This window comes from Dendroctonus ponderosae, unplaced genomic scaffold (assembly GCF_020466585.1).
Source record: "Dendroctonus ponderosae isolate FM_Combo_2020 unplaced genomic scaffold, Dpon_F_20191213v2 Dpon_F_20191213_3, whole genome shotgun sequence".
NCBI classification, from domain to species: domain Eukaryota; kingdom Metazoa; phylum Arthropoda; class Insecta; order Coleoptera; family Curculionidae; genus Dendroctonus; species Dendroctonus ponderosae.
In genome coordinates, this window is record NW_026018508.1 from 11,624,287 (window position 1) to 11,642,615 (window position 18,329).

General features: G+C 35.7%; 3 protein-coding genes across 4 annotated transcripts in view; 2 read left to right on the forward strand and 1 right to left on the reverse strand.

The window, feature by feature from the left end:
- Positions 1-9,941, reverse strand: part of LOC109546707 (zinc finger protein 91) — a 55,777-nt gene extending 45,836 nt beyond the window's left edge. For both annotated transcript variants that reach the window (XM_019917780.2, XM_019917776.2), the window contains exons 1-2: positions 9,501-9,941; positions 759-816 (exon numbers count right to left, since the gene is read on the reverse strand). The gene's annotated coding sequence lies outside the window, so the exon portion shown is untranslated. The remainder of the gene's footprint in view (positions 1-758; positions 817-9,500) is intronic.
- A 2,146-nt stretch (positions 9,942-12,087) lies between these two features.
- LOC109546756 (FACT complex subunit Ssrp1) lies at positions 12,088-15,594 on the forward strand. The gene is made up of 10 exons (XM_019917858.2): positions 12,088-12,319; positions 12,685-13,086; positions 13,142-13,320; positions 13,383-13,622; positions 13,681-13,809; positions 13,945-14,236; positions 14,298-14,382; positions 14,436-14,594; positions 14,663-14,986; positions 15,042-15,594. Exons 1-10 carry the CDS (start codon positions 12,269-12,271, stop codon positions 15,428-15,430), a joined length of 2,250 nt encoding a protein of 749 aa, XP_019773417.2. The 5' UTR covers positions 12,088-12,268; the 3' UTR covers positions 15,431-15,594.
- Positions 15,595-15,784: 190 nt separating this feature from the next.
- Positions 15,785-18,267, forward strand: LOC109546690 (dnaJ homolog subfamily A member 2). Its single transcript, XM_019917744.2, has 3 exons — positions 15,785-15,950; positions 16,099-16,572; positions 17,190-18,267. The coding sequence occupies exons 1-3, from the start codon at positions 15,882-15,884 to the stop codon at positions 17,886-17,888; spliced, it is 1,242 nt and encodes a 413-aa protein (XP_019773303.1). The 5' UTR covers positions 15,785-15,881; the 3' UTR covers positions 17,889-18,267.
- The last annotated feature ends 62 nt before the right edge of the window (positions 18,268-18,329 follow it).

Genomic DNA, 18,329 nt, shown 5'->3' on the forward strand with positions numbered 1-18,329 from the left:
TTTGATTTAAAAAATGAATCTTTATGATCAATTTTATTGAAATATACAGGGTGAGTCAAAGGTCGCTGGAAAACCCAATTCGGAGATGAAAATATCATACACATACAATGAAAACAAAGTGTTTCATTTCATTTTGGGTTCGTATTTGAAATGCACGGTGGCATGCTATTATTTTTTTTTTAATAATTTACGCAAATATTAACTTTTATTATTATTTTTTTTAAAACTACCCTTATTGCCAATAAATTATTTTTCCCCGTTTATACTGGCTGTTTCATACTTAGGGGCTGTGTACAAGGTAATTTTAATGTGGCTCTTTCTCATAAACAGTTTTAATTTCAGTTTTCCCTGAAAGTGACGCTTAAAGCTTTAAATTTCAGTTTTGCTATTCTTAGTAATTATCTTATCCCAGTTCCTGCCACTAAATGAAAGAAATTAACACGTTCAGTTTGCAATTTCTTCCAGAACTGTTTTCCGTAACAGAAAATGCCGTTAAGAACCAAACCGATTTACCCTACATTTAATTTAAAAACGTTTGATCATGTTACCGCATCCTGCATCCTTAATAGTATCAAAAATAAAAACCTTTTTCAGTTATTTTGGAGCTAAGCACACCCTTAACTATTAGCACTTATAAACCACTCTCTATATTGAGAAAGCTCAAAACTCCCAGTAAATTAATTTCAAATGAATAATAGTGTAGAAATTATACATACATTGTTTGCAAAATATATTTAACAAACAAAATCTGGCCTTACCATATAGGGAGGAACATGCTCAGGTCAGCCTGATTACAGTTGCCAAAAAAATGTGTTCCTAAAACAATAAAATCAAAATATTAAACTAAATTCACGCACTTACAGAGTCTTAAATATTCCTTAAAAAGCAAATATTCCACCAATTTGACGGAAAAGCGCCAAAAAATTCGGCAGATTGCTTCAAAAAACGTACACAAACGCTCGGGTTATTATCGATCAACTTATAATACAGGGAAAAATTCATATGAGCGTAGGTCCGCTCAGGCTTTCGTGACTGAGATACAGGGTGTTCAGTTTTTGGACATTTTTTTCTAAATTTTTGGCTTTGGCTAAAACCGTACGTGGATTTTTGCCTTAAAATCTCTCATATCAGAAAGACTACGATTATTAGGAATTCTCTTTCGCGGAAATCACCCATTCGCTTTCCTCTTTACAAAATTACAGATGTTCATTTCTTGAAGTTTTGCTTAACAAGTCTCAGTCGTACAAAAATACATAAACCTTTCAAAGGCACGTTCTTTAAATCAAAAACTTCTGTCGCTTTATATAAAAAAGGGATTGCAGACTTATACATAAAGAAACTTTTCAGCCCAAAAGTTCGCGTGTTCTTTTTGCCACACTCTGTATTAACTCTACTGAGCAAAAAAAGTTTTGCGAAATGTGCAGAACATCTATGAGATGTTAAAGAGGGTGCAATTTTTGGACCGGACCAACCGAGGAAAAAACTCGTCTACATTGACCTTCCGGCAGAAATTAATTAAAAACTGCAAATATACATCGCATTTCCAACCACTTAATCATCCTATTCCAATTTTAGCTGCGATTAGGACATGTTTAGCCTGCTAAAGTAGTCTTTATTCTCAAGGCTCTGAATCAGTTTCTTGATAACCGCTGCACTTATTCGTTAACAAGGACATCTGTTAGTTCTGCAAGTGTTATTTGTGTCAGTATAGTTCACCAGATAACTATTTACTGCTTAAGTCTGATCATATGGAGAAGAACAATCGAGAGTTTGTTTCAACTGAACATTAACTAGATTCAATAAAATATTTTCTTTTCGCCCAAAATCCTCTGGATAATTTATAATTGCGTTGATGTTTACCATCTTCCTGGTATATTCCGGACGTTTGTCGAAGCCGTAGAAGTAATGAGCAAACAACTTTTTCAATCATTACCCACATCTAATTTAACTAAGGAAGCCTTTTATCGGAGTACTCTCCAATCTTCAGCGATTATCGATCTAACGTGACCCGAATGCCGCAAGCAGGCTCAAAGAATTGGATGATTCCCACTAAAATAAATGAATGCGGGATTTATGTGTCTGGGGCTCTTTTTCCGCACTTGCCCTTCAGCTCAATGGTAATATGCTTAAAAAGTATAAGGAATTAATATGAAAACAATCGTTTTACATTGAAACCTCCCTTTTTCTACTTGAACAAAGTTTGTCTTCTATTGTGTACCAGACCTCTTCGGAAGCGCTGTAGTGAGCAAAGGCGTGCATCCATCTAAACCCACCCTCGAGACCATCGATTGCCAAAGGTGGCGCGGCAACAAACAAACCCTTTCCATCACAGCGAAATATGTTGAATCAGGATCTTTTGTGGAACGATACTAAATGAATAGAACTACTTTTCCAGTTTAGTAGAAACCGAGTTTTATCAAATCAATAATTTTTTAATGACTCTTTGATTTGAATGACCTGCTAGTTAAGGATGTCAATTACAAGTTATAAAAGTGAAGAACTAAAATTGCCATCAAAGACAAAAGAAATAATCAATTAAGCGAACGCCCAATTTATCATGCGGCCCAACATTCCATCGATCCTTAACAAATAAACTCTTTAATATTCCAATAAACCTCCTATGAGTTATTGATATTTGTTGCCTTATTAAAAACGTAACAGCCATCAAACTGTTAACGAGAAGAATCGTCGCGAAGAATAATTAACAGTGACAACAAACAAATACATAAGTGCATGCTAATTGAACAAATTCAAGGTCGGGACTTTGTAATACGAAGATCTACATCGGGCAAATAAAAAAATATTTGCATTAGATGTTAAAGATGTGTGCTCGCATGTGAACAGGGACGGGACTCTTTACGGATTATCATTTGCCAAGGTTGCGTTTAGATGACGTTCCAAACCCAAATTTCATCGGTTCTATCAAAGAATCCTCCTCAATTTAGAAATCTGTTTTCATCAATTCCTCCTCAGACTCAGTGCAAATACTTAAAGACTGCGAAAGGACAATTAGGTTTAATAAATTATTTAGAGATAAAAAAGCCGAGCGGTTTTTATCAAAGGAACTAGCATTTTGCCAATAAATATCAAACAATTCGTTTATTAGGTATGTGAATATGGAATAATTCCAATGTGGGCAGATTCAAAACGTAATTTATGTAATTGTTTATAAAAAACACTCTTTACCAATGACCGACAACTGTCCTTGCTGAACAATAGACGCCAATTTTCTGTTTTCCATAATTAAATTTTATGTTTTTCCTTTACATTTTTCAAGCCGCGAAAGTAAATGTGTCGCTTTTCAGTTAAGTGTAATATGCGGTCCTTCACACACTTCACCGATAGTAACAATTAGTAGTGGTATATTTATTATTGAGATAATGATTGCTAACGCACGTAATACAACTTATGCGTTTTAAGGAAAAAATATTGTACTCGGAATGTTAACAACTGGCTGAACATCGAAGTGTTGCAGTTTGAAACAGTTGATTTTCGGAAAATGTATTGTAAGCATTACTGGCAAATTGGTAATACTTAGTTTGGTTAGTCAGCTGATAAGACAACACTTTCCTCATAGTAAATATTTGCTAATCATTTCTTTGCCAAAGTGATTGATTAACAGGCTATGAACTTGACGCATCGAACGAAAGTAGTTGTTTGATTAGACATCATTTAAAGAAGATATTTCACTTTTTCTACGGTTCTATAAACTGGATTTTTGAAAATCTGATGGATTTAAAAAGAGGTCTTGGTGCTCAATCCAAGCGAGATCGAGACAGACGAGATGGAAAACCTTGGATACTATTTTGCAGAAATTCATCTAAAGAGTTCTGAAGCTGCTTCTGAAGATCCAAAGCACTCGTACTTGCAAAACGTCGGAAAGAAGTTATTTACGACTACGGCCTAAATTTTTTCTTTTTTTTTTTAAATCTAGACAAGTCTTTTGAACTCGGCTTCCAAATATTGTTTTTCGTATGGTAACATTGAACATAAAAAAACTTTCAAATAACTTTTTCAAATACATTTTTCAAGAAAAAGTTTAAACCCATTCCTTCCTTCCCCAAAAAGAAGTGAAATGCACTGAAACGTTTAGTTGAGAATTATCAGGTTTCAACGGATGAACATTAAAGACCTTGTAAAATTCTGTATGGTCAACATTTAGCAACAAATAATTAAATATGTTGAAAAAGGAGTGTAGACAGCAGACAAGAACCTCAAGAAGGAACAAGAACCGAGGAAAAAGAATGTAATGATTTAATAAATATAAATAAAATGAACGAGTTATCAAGTGAAGTTAAATGCTGTTTAAAATGAGCGTCATTGAAATTCGACACAACACGCGGAAAGTGGTAAATTGCCATCACGTAGACCCACATTTATAATCTATTATCTCAAAAAAAAAGTTGTTAAACATCAAGCAGTGTAAACAGCACTCAACTGTACAAACAATTATTTCCGAAATGAAATATTGCTAGAAGAAAAAAATTGAAAGACTTTGTGTCCAATTGAAAACAAACAAGATTAGTGTTCAATAAATGAAGATAAGATATTAATCACTCATCAATTGTGAACAAAGAAAACTTAAAGAGTTGAAAGGTAATTTGGTTTTATCTGGCGGATTAAATGGGTGCCAGCACGAAATTCCAACATTGCTTAAAGACCTGAATTATTAATATCCCGAACCTCTTATCTTATCACTAGTTCAATATTACAAGAAGTGTAATGATGCCGATTACAACATATTTCAGCGCATAAGTTCTTATATTTGGCTCGTTTATATCCTCAATAAATGACGTGGATTCGTAAAAATTCACCTTCAAAGCATTTCGCTGCTTCCTATTGGCTGTTGTTAAAATTATTCAGCTAATTCGAACAGTTGAATGGAAACTTGTAAGTTCATGGAAAGGAACGTTTCTAGAATGGCAACGAAATGATGGAAATTGATTGCATTTGAGGTCCATTAGATATACAAGAAGCGAATTAAGTTGACTTATAGATCCGGGTATTAATTAAGTGCCAAGTCATAGAAAACCGAGATAATAAGAATATCGAGATGTAGCTAGATTTTGCCGGAGAAAGGAGAGGATGGAAGGAAGAATTATTAATTCAGCCACTGATAGATTCATATTGGAGCGCAAGCAAAGAAAATTTAAGTGGAATGCTTCTTCATTAATTCTCCTGTTAAATAGGTAGTGATGAATCAATGCTGAAATTTCTAAAATCTGATTCCGAAATACAATTGCTAGGTGGCTTCGAGGAGAAATTGAGAAAAGCTTCCTTCAACGTAATAGAAACCATTACGTTCAATCTAATTTCCAAGTCTCAGACAAAAAACAAGAACAGAACAGAAAACCATAAATAAATAAACATAATAAAATGATAACTTTTTGTAAATTAAAATAATGCAAACATTTCAAACGCTGTTCTGTTTTTACATGAAGTTTGTTCAAAGGGGTAGATTTTCTATTTAAATGGCTTCAAATGAAACATTCAACCCTCTTGGTTGTTTTGGAAAAAAATACAAAATTGAGGACACATTATTTGCTCAAAAAGTAGACATTTGGAGGCGATAGAGCAAAAATAATTCTTCTGATATCTTGAGAAAATGTTCACATCAAATAGTGCATTTCTGCTTCAGTTTTCTCTTTTATAAAATGAACCAGCAAAACGACATTTTTCCCAATTCATCCCTCTGGTTTCACTCCGGGGTGGAGAAATAATTATCTAATGATAGTGAATAATTAAGAACACTTAACAGGAAAAAAAACAAAAAGCATTAATAGAAAATAATGACTAGAATAATAACCACAAAATCCTGCGGCTTTGCTACTTGTAAAATTTCGAAAACCCACTATTCTATTTTGTCATCATCATATTCTCTTTGTACATTCAACTGGACTACCCAACCCTTGTTAGAATCTTATAGGAATCCATAGAAATAAAAGTGAATTTCCGGGGCAATCAGTAAAAGAAATAGAAGACTCGGTCGCATTACAGAATGACACAAACATGAACCAAAGTAGTCTTCATGGACTATCGATCCACACACAAGCTTGTTGGGAATCCGTAGAAGTGGCAAGGTGGTAGCGAAATCATCGATTGCCGAGGACGCAGCAAGTTATCCCATGTCACCCCTCTGCAACAGGACAGAGGGTGAGGAGCACGCCAATGTGGACAAAGGGTTCCATTTATCGATAGTTCGGATTAATTTTTTAGTGGTTTTGAATCTGCAATGGAAGCGCTTTATGCTTTAACTCAGAGAGAAAAACAAAAAAACACTGTCTGTTATTTGTTCAGGCAGGCGGTTCCGCTAAGACAAAATTGTAATAAACCAAAAGCCTAATCGGAAACAAAAGTGTTGATGGGAACTGTGCAAGCATAACCAACCCGATTTGTACAAACCTACATTATTATCTTGGCCACGAAACAGTTATGGTAAATATTTTGCGTATCTTATCAAGCACGAACTTCCGCTGTAGTTCTTTAGCATTCATACAGCTGGAGTATAAAGACTGATATGGGCGGAACTCTAGCAAAACGAATTTTCCGATCCCAAAACCCACCAATCGGCATTTCGATTAACTTAAGCCTGCGAAGTGAGTGTCTACTTCCAAATCGACATTTCTTCGGGACGCAAGGCAGAACGATTTTATTGTAATCAGTTTTTTTCATTAATGAGCCCCAAAGACCTTTTAACTTTCTAAAAAATATTTCTTCTTTCTAATTTTTATTAAATAATGAGCAAGTTGCTGTTGAAGATCTACAGCTAATCAAAAGCGAAAAGTTGTCAACTTTGTCTTAAATATGTACTTATTTAAAAACCATAAGCAACAGCAATAAGCTGAAGAAGTCTCTAAATAGCTGCGGGACAATAGAAAAGCATATTGTGTTACCATTCTTTCAAGATCAAATTTTTACGAGTATAAAGAAACATAGAGTTTGACATCGTCGCTGATAAATATTGCTTTCAATATTCTGGATATTGGATCAAACAGAAAGCGCAATGTAGTAAAACTACCGAAAATGCAATTGTTTACCTGAGAAATATCTATTTTCGAATCACATTCTTTGCCTAAATCAACTTGTGGCATTTTAATTACCTCCCCAAAAAGTTCAATGTTTTCTGATTGCTATAATTGTTTATACCGTAAGTATATCGTACTTGGAGCGCTGAAAAACCTGCTCAAACCCATAACACTTCAAATATAGCACGTTTAAACACTTTTTGTACAAATAAACGCAGAAAAAATGACGCCTCATTTCATATAAAGTGCTTTAAACTGTTCTAACTTCAGGTTGTAACCCACATTAGCTCTATATTTTCTATGTTCCTACCAACGGAGATGGAGATGACTCCAAAACACCAAGAAAAAATTTAGTTTTTTTTTCAATTTCAAATTAATGAAAATTCTATAAACGGATCTAGTGGTTCGATTCCATTTTTAATTTTATTAATAGCGATTTTAATTAAACATAAATATGCCAGTGACTATTTTAAACCAAGTTTCTAATATTTCATGCATTTTTCTTTAGATAGAGAAAAGTCTCTGTCTATATGCTATACAAGTGCATTGGTTTTGAGGACGTTGGTCGTAATTGCACGCGAAACTTTTGAATTCAGTGAAATACCATTAGATTGTTTGGAATAAAAAAAAATGCTGAAACGACAACGAATTTTCTTAGAAATTCCTAATTAGCCTAAAGAAATAAATAGTTTAAAAATACTTTGATTCTACTACAGCAACTTTCAGATTGTAGAAAGGGCTTATACTTGGGACAGCAGGCAATTTTTGTACCAAATAAAGCTGCTTTAAAGAATATTTTTTTAAGTCAGTTTAATTCTATTGGAAAGTAGTTTTTGAGAAGAAATAGGTGAATGAATTTGTTTTTTTTATTGCAAATCCCAAGAGTGGTAGGTAAAAAACAGAAGTAGATGTAGGTAAATATTAACATTAACTTTCAGATAAAGTTTTCTGATCAAGAGAGACGAAGTAGACAAACTGCTTTTGCAAGGTTTTAAAAAAACGAGTGTTTTAGTGGTTATTTAAATGTTGATGATGTTAAATGTGATTTGATCTTCAAAAAACAGCATTTCTTCCGCGATTTTAGTGGTTCATCAGGTGTTATTTTCGAGTCGATGTTCCTAAGACTGGAATTGCAACCAAAAGTTACTAAGGTTGATAAATAATTTCCATAAACGCCCAATATTTTTAATGCGGCATAGCAAAAAAATGTAGAGAACTAAACCAGTCAAGAATGAAAATATTAGAATCAAAAATTTATAAAAAAGCGCATCATGCATCGCGCAATTAAAAATTATACCTAAGTATGTATGAGAATGGGGTTGTTAATTACCAAAATTTCCAATTATAGGGGGCGCATAAAATCGCTTCCATCCAGCGAACGGGCAATTTCGCGTTTATTGTGCTTGAAGAGATCTCGAAATCGTGTCTGAACAATCCATGAAGAGAGGATTTCAATGCCGTTTTTTCAGCGCCTTTAAAGTATAAACGTTTGCAGACTTACAAACGCCTTATTTTACTGTTGATTATTTTGAACAACTTTGTGTCGAGTTTAGTCGAAGACTTCTAATTGATCCAGAAGTAGAAAGAAATAATATGTAAACATATGAGCGAGATAATATAACTACAGGCTCCGGGAGTGTTGATTGCATGCTAAACACAGCTGATGAGAGCTGATAGAACCGAAACTGGTCACAGAGGTGGCACTGATGTGAAAATTCCAAGTTGTTAAATTATTATTTATTCTTGTTACACGTCTTAATTTTCTGTTAAATTTAAATACGCACTAAATGTTTTTGCGTGTTGTTTTTAAATGTTGAGCAAACAACGTCTACTTTTCCAACTAACCATTTTCCCGCTATCGACGTCAGAAAGTGCAATATACTCAGAACTTTTTGTAAAATTTGAACAAATCCTCTAATATACAGGGTGATCAATAAAATCATGAATGAGGATCCCCTACAACCTACAGTGGAGGACGATCCAGAAATTGAACCTGAACGCAAGAGCCCCAATACGAAAACTGCAAACACAATAGAAATGTACATGTAATGAACTTCGTCCTAAATAGCGTCAGACATTGTATTGTACTCATTATGATTTCAGTTTAGGTAACCATAGTTGGACTCCCCCTTGGCGCCGCTCGATTTTATCCAACCTCGAGCTGATAAGCGGTGTTATCGCAAAACCTATACGAACGCACGTTACGAAGAGTTGATTTTGTAGAAAAACAAGAACCGCATAAATTGTTTAAACTATATAGGTTAAACCATCAACTAAACTAGAGCATGTGGCCAGCAGGCACTGAACAGTTTTAGCTCTTAATGAAAATAAACGAATGTTAATTGCTATATGCGGTGGGCTTTGGATGATGACGCGGATGGCTCTATTGCTATTCACGTCCAATGGACGCATTCGTAATAAAGCCTCTATATTGGCCAGAGGTGAAAATACCTAGATTTGAGCGTGCAGACTTACCGAGTGAATGGGCTGGATAGACAACTGGTTGCTGATCCAGAAATTTCACGCAAGAAACGCGAACACCTAAAACGCCATCGACTTCTCGATTGCGCGAAGTTTGGCTGCCCGCTTTCCTCGGTGCTCCCACTCGCTTCGCCTTCGGCTTCAAATGTTCTTGCGTCACCACGTCGAGCGCGATATCCAGGACACACAAGATGGATTATTTGGTTTCTGTTAGAAGTTAATCCGGAAAAGCATCGCAACTCGCAACGTGCTTGTTTATCTTCTATTAGATTTTTGATGCGGTGCCAGGCTTTTTCCAGATGGGGTCATCAAGGTTCCAAAGCACCTCATGCAAAGAAAATTCCTGATTCGCACACAATTCTCTGGATGTTAGTTGAATAGTCAAGGAGCATACATCTGAAGCTAATCTGGATCGTATTAGCTGCGCTCCAGCTTCCAACTCTCACTACAGCACGTTTGCTTAGAATCACTCAAAAAATCTGTCAAAATATTTGACAATCAAACATGTCAAATGCCAACCTGTCAAACGAGCTAAGTCAGCTTTGACTAAGCCGCACTGAGGTCATTGTCTGCTCGATTAATTAGATTAACTTGTTATTAGGGAACGAAGCGAACCTTAGGTAGGTATCTGAACTACAAGTTGGAAGAATTTCCAACGTTCCCGCCCTAATGGTCCAATTTATGAGTAATTTTTAATGCTGAATAGTTGGCACTGATTCCAAACGTGCATGTTAAAACTGTACCTACCTAAGTAGTTGACGTGATCCCCTTTTATTTGTGTCTGTTACTCGTTTTAAACTTTAACATATTAAATCAGCCAGAACCTTCCTCGATAATTAGATAAAGAAACGACAAATAAAGATTTTTTACGTATTGCAATACAGACAGACTGTTGGCTGTAAGATTTAAAAGTTCACAATCTTAAAAGCGTCTTAAGCAAAGTGAATATTTCTTTAAAAACGTGTATAATTTTATATGATTATTGGCTTGCTTTCGTGAATTTTTATTCGAGTTCCTGTTTGTTTGTGCCTGGGCGGTTCGCGCCATTATGATTTCGAAAAATCGACATATTTTTCCGGATAAAAGCCCGTTTTTCTCTAGGATTTTACGGTTTTTCCTTAATCAGGAATATGAGTTTAGCTTTTAGCTGGAATATGCGGCTTTTTATATCGCAAACTTTCTGACGTGTGCTGTCAATCTGACTCGGCCCCTTAGTATGCGCCTACTAAATGACACAAAACAATTTTGACTTTACAGTGTTATCAAGACATTTTGGAGGTTTTCTCATTATTTTGAGTACTTTGTCAGTATAGCAATCAATGTACTAGTTTGGTGGAGAAATTGACAGATATTTGGACGACGCGCTTGTATGCGGTAAGAGCAATTAAGCACAGGTCGGTTTCTTTGTAATTTAAACCTTAGAAAATTGAACATATTTTAATTTCATTTAGTAAAATATCTCCCAAATTATATTATTTAAATCGCCTTTTCAGTTCAGTTCAGAAACGCAAAAAAGACCAGTTTATCTCAATACTTTCCAATTAATTTATAAATCTTAAAAATTTGAAATTGTCACGAGTACCTAAATTTAGATGACCGTAACAGATCCACAACATTTTATCATTCTCTCGCTACTTGTTTCTAAGGAAAAACTAATGTTTTGTCATCATTTCATCGCGACATTTTCCTAATGATTAAAGCCCATGTCCCATGCGACCGTACGTATACGTACGATATACATACGATATACATACGATGGTACGATGACACGAAAGTGTTTCTATTGGTTGAAGATGTGTCAGTTCGTACGCGCCGGACGAATTGCTTGAATTGACGGCTTAAGTGATCTAAGATAACTGCGAAACTACATTTTTTATTCAGCAAAGAATTACCTCCTGGAATGGTTCACTTTATTGATTCTTAACCTTGTGTAAAAGCGTAATTTGGAAATAAACCATCAGTAAATTAAAAAGACGCAAATGATTGGTGACGAAAGAAATTGACTTCCGTGAAGAAAAATATTTATTTCATTCCTTTACATCACATGGCTGACAAAATTAAGTAATATTTTCATTATAAGGTCATAAAGGCGTCATGTGAAGATCTAAGGTAACTAACGCAACCTATAAGGCACCTTATGATGTCATAGGACTGATGAATTCATTGGAAGGCCTTGGCTCATAGAGTGATAGAGAAATATTTAAAATAATGAAATTAAAATTATGATAAACAGTTCAACGAAGACAAGCAACACTGTATTTATAAAAAACGGAAACGTTTTTTAAAGTTTTGGAAATTTATGTTTAACTTCATCTGCTTGCATATTGTGTTTATTAACCCAAGTTGAACAATTTTAAAAGATACTAAAATTATGTATAAAAATCACGAAAAAAACTAAATATGTTTTTTGTTATTTGATATTTCTTTAATTATTATTTCACATTATAACCGAACAGTGCCTGCAACACCATCTAATCTATGTCATATCCCACTAGAGAAGTTACTTGCTAGTTATAAATAAGATCTGTAGATGTCAACGATACATTTTCGAACGCGGTCTTCCTTTGAAAATCCCGCCATTATAGCGTCAATTGTCATCATCTATGGTTGTCATTAACCTCAATGTCTAACAACTTGCTGAAAACGTTTAGCAACAAAAAGCACACCGGGTAGTTTAATTTCAAATTGCTATTACTTCAGTTCAAGAAGCGTCTTGAAGTTTTTATTGTATCTACCGTGTTGATCCAAAGTAACGATCTAATATGGACTTTTTGGAATACTCCGACATATCTGCAGAGATCAAGGGATCTTTGGTAAGAAGTGTACCGACTACTTTTACGAAATAATTTAAGGGTGCTCATGCACTTTATGTCTGGCGGAGTTTCGCGATTTTTTTAATTTTCTCTTAAGTACAATAAAATTAAAGCACTTTCCGTGAAAAGAAAATGCGGATATAATAGATTATTATTACAAAAGCAGAGCAATCTCAGAGTGTTTGATTGATTCTTCTCATTCATCAGCCGTTAAGCCTTTTGTAACTTGCGGCTCTTGCTCTGCAATATCCCAGTAAATGCAAATAGCTTGCATCTTAAGAACCATCTAATTTCTTCTTTGGTGTTGGCAAAACATCAAGATGAAAAAATATTTTACTATCTTCTCACTTTTTTCTTAATTTTAGACACCAGGAAAACTGAAAATGACCGACCAGAGTATCATTTTCAAAAACAGCAAAACAGGCAAAGTGGACCAAGTTCCTGCTTCTGAATTCGAAGCTGTTAACTTCCAGAATTTTGCCGGAAGTTGGGGCATTAGGGTGTTTCTGAAAAATGGGACCCTACACAGATATGCTGGATTCAAGGAGTCCGAAAAGGAAAAAATTGCAAAGTTCTTTTCCAATTCTTATAAAATCGATATGCTAGAGAAGGAACTGAGTCTTAAGGGGTGGAATTGGGGCACAGCCAAGTTTAGCGGTTCGGTATTAAGTTTCGATATTGGCGATAAAAGTGCGTTTGAAGTGCCCTTAAATCATGTGTCTCAGTGTACTGTTGGAAAAAACGAAATTACAATGGAGTTTCATCAGGTAAAGCAAATGGGTAACATTTTTTGACCAGATTATGACCGACTACTTATTGTAGAACGATGATGCTCCAGTGAGCCTGATGGAAATGCGTTTCTTCATTCCAGCAAGTGAATTGGCTGGAGATACTGATCCAGTGGAAGCTTTCCAAGAACAGGTCATGTCGAAAGCAAGTGTTATAAGTATTTCAGGAGACGCTATAGCAATATTTCGGGACTTACTTTGTACTACCCCTCGGTTAGTTTGCTTTCTTGAAAATAATCTGCACTACTTAATCAAATTTTCAATTCAATTTTTAGTGGTCGATATGATATAAAACTTTATCAGTCGTTCTTCCAACTTCACGGTAAAACTTTTGATTACAAAATACCGATAACCACAGTGCTGCGCCTGTTTATATTACCCCATAGAGATGGCAGGCAAATGTTCTTCGTTGTTAGTTTAGATCCTCCAATCAAACAGGGTCAAACTAGGTACCATTTTATTGTTTTTCTTTTTAACCAAGAAGACGAAACATCACTAGAATTACCGTTTACAGAGTAAGTTCATAAAGCATTGGTATGTTTCTTAAATATCGAATAATTTTATTTCTTTCAGAGAAGAATTGAAGGAGAAATACGAAGGAAATCTTGAGAAGGAAGTGTCTGGACCTACCTATCAAGTTTTGGGCAAAATAATGAAGCATGTTGTAGGAAGAAAACTTACGGGACCCGGTAGTTTTATAGGGTAAGTAAAGTTACATAAATTATGCAGGATGTTTTCTAAGACAAGAGGGCCAAAAGTTAAAAAAAAATTCCATAGTCCTGTTGAGAAAGGTGATTGTTTAATTTCGGATAATTAATTTATTTTCATTCATTCTAGTCATAGTGGGACACCTGCAATTGGTTGTTCATTCAAAGCAGCTGCTGGCTTTTTATATCCACTTGAAAGAGGGTTTATTTATGTGCATAAACCTCCACTTCACATTCGATTTGAGGAAATCGCTTCCGTTAACTTTGCCAGAGGTGGAGGCAGCACGAGATCCTTTGATTTCGAAATTGAGTTAAAATCGGGCACTGTTCACACGTTCAGCAGCATTGAAAAGGAAGAATATTCGAAACTGTATGATTTCATCACGTCGAAGAAACTCAACATTAAAAACAGAGGAAAAGGAGTAAGTAATCTATCAATTTGAAATAGCATTATTGTAATATATGGCAAATATTTTTTTTAAGGATAAAGCTTCCTATAAGGATGACTTTGGAAATTCCGATGAAGAAGCTGCTCCTGATGCCTACCTGGAGCGCGTGAAAGCAGAAGGTATATTTCGCCGACTATTTAAAGTGGTTGTACTAATTTGCTTACCCGGGTAGGTCAAGAAAGAGATGAAGACGACGACGATGACGACGATGATGAGAGCACAGATGAAGATTTCGATCCAGATGCGATTAAAAAGCGGGACAGTGACGTTGCTGAAGAATTTGATAGCAACCCAAGTTCAAGCGCTAGCGATGAAGACGAAGATGCTTCCGGTGAGTTTCACGCCTAAATAACAACAAGCGAATTGCTGTAACTGACTGTAGCTGACTATGACTTTCAGATGAGGGTGAAAGAAAGGAGAAAAAGAAAAAGGAAAAAAAGAAGAAACCTACGAAAGCCCCTTCATCAAAACCAATAAAACGTAGAGAGAAAAAGGAAAAGGATGAAAATAAACCGAAAAGAGCGTCGACAGCATTTATGATCTGGCTGAATGCTAGTAGGGAACAAATAAAGAAAGACAACCCCGGTATCAAAGTGACGGAAATAGCCAAAAAGGGTGGAGAAATGTGGAGGGAAATGAAGGATAAAAGTGAATGGGAGAAAAAAGCAGCTAAAGAAAAGGAGGAATACACGAAGGCCATGGCCGAATACGTTGCATCAGGAGGTAAATAGAAAGCTAATAGCAATTGGTTAGTAGTTTCACTGTTTTCCATTCTTAGGCGGCGCGGACGCAAAATCATCCTCCTCCAAGAGTGCAACTTCGAAAAAACCAGCGAAAAAGTCGGCGACCAAAGTGCCAGAGTTGAGTAACTCAGGAACCTTTAAGAGCAAAGAATTTATCGAGGAGTCGGACAGCAGTTCAGACGAGGACAAAAAGAAGAAACCCGTCAAAGATAATAAGAAGGCTGATGCCGGCGATAAGAATGCAAAGGGAACTAAGAGAAAGAAGGAAAGTGATGATGAAAAAGACACAAAAAAGGCACCAAAGAAACCCGATAGCAAATCAAAATCTAAGAAAAAAGAAAGCGATGAGGAACTTGAAGATGAGGAGGAAATCCTCAGTTCACCTGAAGCAAGCGACGCCAGTGGGGACGATGAGAGTGATTAAGCGGGAACGTTGTGTATTTTTCTTTTGTTTTAGTGGGATAAGAGCAGACGAGATTGAGTGAGTGGCCGTTATTAATGAATTTTCTATTTGTTTAAATGAACTCAATGTTTTGTAGCCCGTTACTCTACGTGATAATTATCTCAATAAACATTTATTAACTAACATTTGGTCATTCCATTTACCCAATTCCTTGACATAAAACGATACGTTTATTTATCTCGATTATGCTATTCTCGATTATACTAATCTACGATTATTATATTATTATACTTATTTGTAGTCTTCAAATATTTTACTTCATATCACTACAGTTGTAGTGTGAAATAGTACGCTCAGATGGTACCACTTTCGAAAACCACACTTCCTCGTGTCAAGTCAGAGTGTGACACATGTCTAGCGGGTGTCATTTCTTTCAGTTTGACGGAGTGGCTGTTAGCGGTGGTTTGGAAAGATGGCAGACAATCAGCTCTACGATATTTTAGGAGTAAATAGAAATGCATCTGAAACCGAAATTAAGAAGGTAAGTAACTCTCCTTTTCCCGTGTAAAGCGGCACCGAAATCCTTGGCTCTATGGGATGATGCAATGCTTAAAACTTTAGACAAATTCTCAAGGCTACACAATAATTGAACAACGTGAATCTTCACATTTTCCTTTTTTGTGTTTCAGAACTACCGCAAATTAGCTAAAGAGTTCCACCCTGATAAGAACCCAGAAGCTGGAGATAAATTTAAAGAAATTAGTTACGCTTATGAAATTCTATCGGACACAAAGAAAAGACAGTTATATGACAGAGTTGGAATCAAAGGGCTGCAAGAAGGCCACCATGACGATGGAGGTTTTGCGCCCCACGATCTGTTTTCGCAGCTCTACGGAAACAGCGGTCCATTTGCCGGATTCGGAGGCTTTGGGGGACGTCGGCGGCCACAGCGTGGCGAAGACACAGTCCATCCTTTAAAGGTTTCCTTGAACGACCTGTACAATGGTAAAACATGCAAACTACAATTAAGCAAGAATGTAATTTGTGTCACTTGTAATGGAACTGGCAGCAAATCTGGGCAGCCTGCTGGAAAATGTACGTCTTGTAATGGCTGTGGTATGAAACTCACTTACCGGGCTATCGGCCCAGGCATGGTACAACAGGTAAATATATTTTGATTTTTTTCTCGGCTGTATATTTTGTGTGCCACACTTGTTCCGGTATTTCAGGTCTATATAGTTTCCTCCCTATCTTCAGTGTTATTCTCTAATCCCGAATTTATTTAATTACTTCTCTAGTTATTAGGCTTTGATGGACAATTCGCTTAAAAAATTTGCAGCAAAGGGGGCTTATTAATTAAACTGGCTTTTTTACATTACATTTGCGTGTGGATGTTACCAAATTTATTAATTGTTTGCTGTTGCTGCAATTTTTGCAAATGTTTCGTATCGCTCTTTTAACAGCATGTTTTTCTTAAATAATGCAAAAAATTCCCTCTAGTTTCTCTACAAACATGATAGTGTAATAATTCGGAATAGAAGGAATTGATAAAATCAAAGCCCCGAAACGACTTCAATTGATAAATTCAAAGCCAAATCAATTTCATGAACCGATGAGAAATCATAAAAACTGAAAATTTTATTTTTCTTAATGACGAATCTCGAATACATCAATGGACTCTTGCATCTCAGCATAATCTTTTTGTGGCAGAATGAATAACTTGAGCTCGATTTACTCACAATTTCTCAACTGTTGAACTAACTATGAAAATCTGTTCCAGGTCCAATCTCCTTGTTCTGATTGCCGAGCCAGTGGAGTAGTATTCAAAGACAAAGACAAGTGTGGTAAATGCAAAGGCAAAAAGGTAACGATTCAAACGAAAGTTTTGGACGTACATGTGGATAAAGGTATGAAGAACAATCAGAAAATCCTGTTCAGAGGAGAGGGCGATCAGCAGCCTGATGTGCCCGAGCCTGGTGATGTTGTCATTGTTTTGCAACAGACGCCTCATGAGATTTTTGAAAGGCGTGAAAATGATTTGCATATGAAGCACACAATACCATTGACAGAAGCTCTATGTGGGTTCTCGTTTTTACTCGATCATCTCGATGCTCGCCAGCTTCACATTAGGCAATCAGGGGGCGATGTTATTGTACCAAATGTTACCAAAGTTGTGAAAGGCGAAGGAATGCCAATGTACAAAAACCCCTTCGAAAAAGGAAATCTGTTCATCACTTTTAGCGTTGCTTTCCCTAAGAATTACTTTGTGCCTGAGCCAACTTTAAAGGTGTTGGAAGGCTTGTTGCCTCCTAAACCAGCTTTTGTTATGCCAGAAGGTGAACATGTAGAAGAAGTGGATTTAGTTGACTATGATCCAAATGAAAGAACTTCTGGAAATTCCAACTTCAAAGGCGGCGCCGCGTATGAAAGCGATGACGAAGATCCTCAAGAGACGAATCTTCAATGTGTACATCAATAGTTCAAATTGATGAATGTTCTATTTATGTTTAACTAATGCGTAATTTTAATAGTGCATTATAAAATAATCCTATTTTACATTTGGTTTCAGGAAACTGAGTTTCATTCATGAGAAATATTCAGTTCAAATCATTTAAAAAATGGTTCTATGTTTGCAGTTGCTGCTAACTTGGAATTATTTTTGTTGGTATACATCGGTTAAAACAGTCGACATATTTCATCAATTTTACTAAACTTTCATGTTTTTACCTAAACCTTTATTATAATTTTAGGTTTTATGTACATTCTCATTTCCACGATATTTATTTTTATATGAATTTTGAGTCATTGTAAAGGTGTTCGTAAAATTTTGGTTCAACAATAAATAAATTCACCAACAATATTTTAATCATATTTGGATTCACTATAGAGAAATGCGCGTTAAGTTCTCATTTATCATCTT

Coding starts and splice junctions, on each gene's coding strand:
- LOC109546756 (XM_019917858.2), top strand. CDS start 12,269: ATGGACTTTTTGGAATACTCCGACATATCTGCAGAGATCAAGGGATCT. Junction 12,320..12,684: donor CAGAGATCAAGGGATCTTTG/GTAAGAAGTGTA, acceptor TCTTAATTTTAG/ACACCAGGAAAACTGAAAAT. Junction 13,321..13,382: donor TTACTTTGTACTACCCCTCG/GTTAGTTTGCTT, acceptor TTCAATTTTTAG/TGGTCGATATGATATAAAAC.
- LOC109546690 (XM_019917744.2), top strand. CDS start 15,882: ATGGCAGACAATCAGCTCTACGATATTTTAGGAGTAAATAGAAATGCA. Junction 15,951..16,098: donor CTGAAACCGAAATTAAGAAG/GTAAGTAACTCT, acceptor TTTGTGTTTCAG/AACTACCGCAAATTAGCTAA. Junction 16,573..17,189: donor GCCCAGGCATGGTACAACAG/GTAAATATATTT, acceptor AATCTGTTCCAG/GTCCAATCTCCTTGTTCTGA.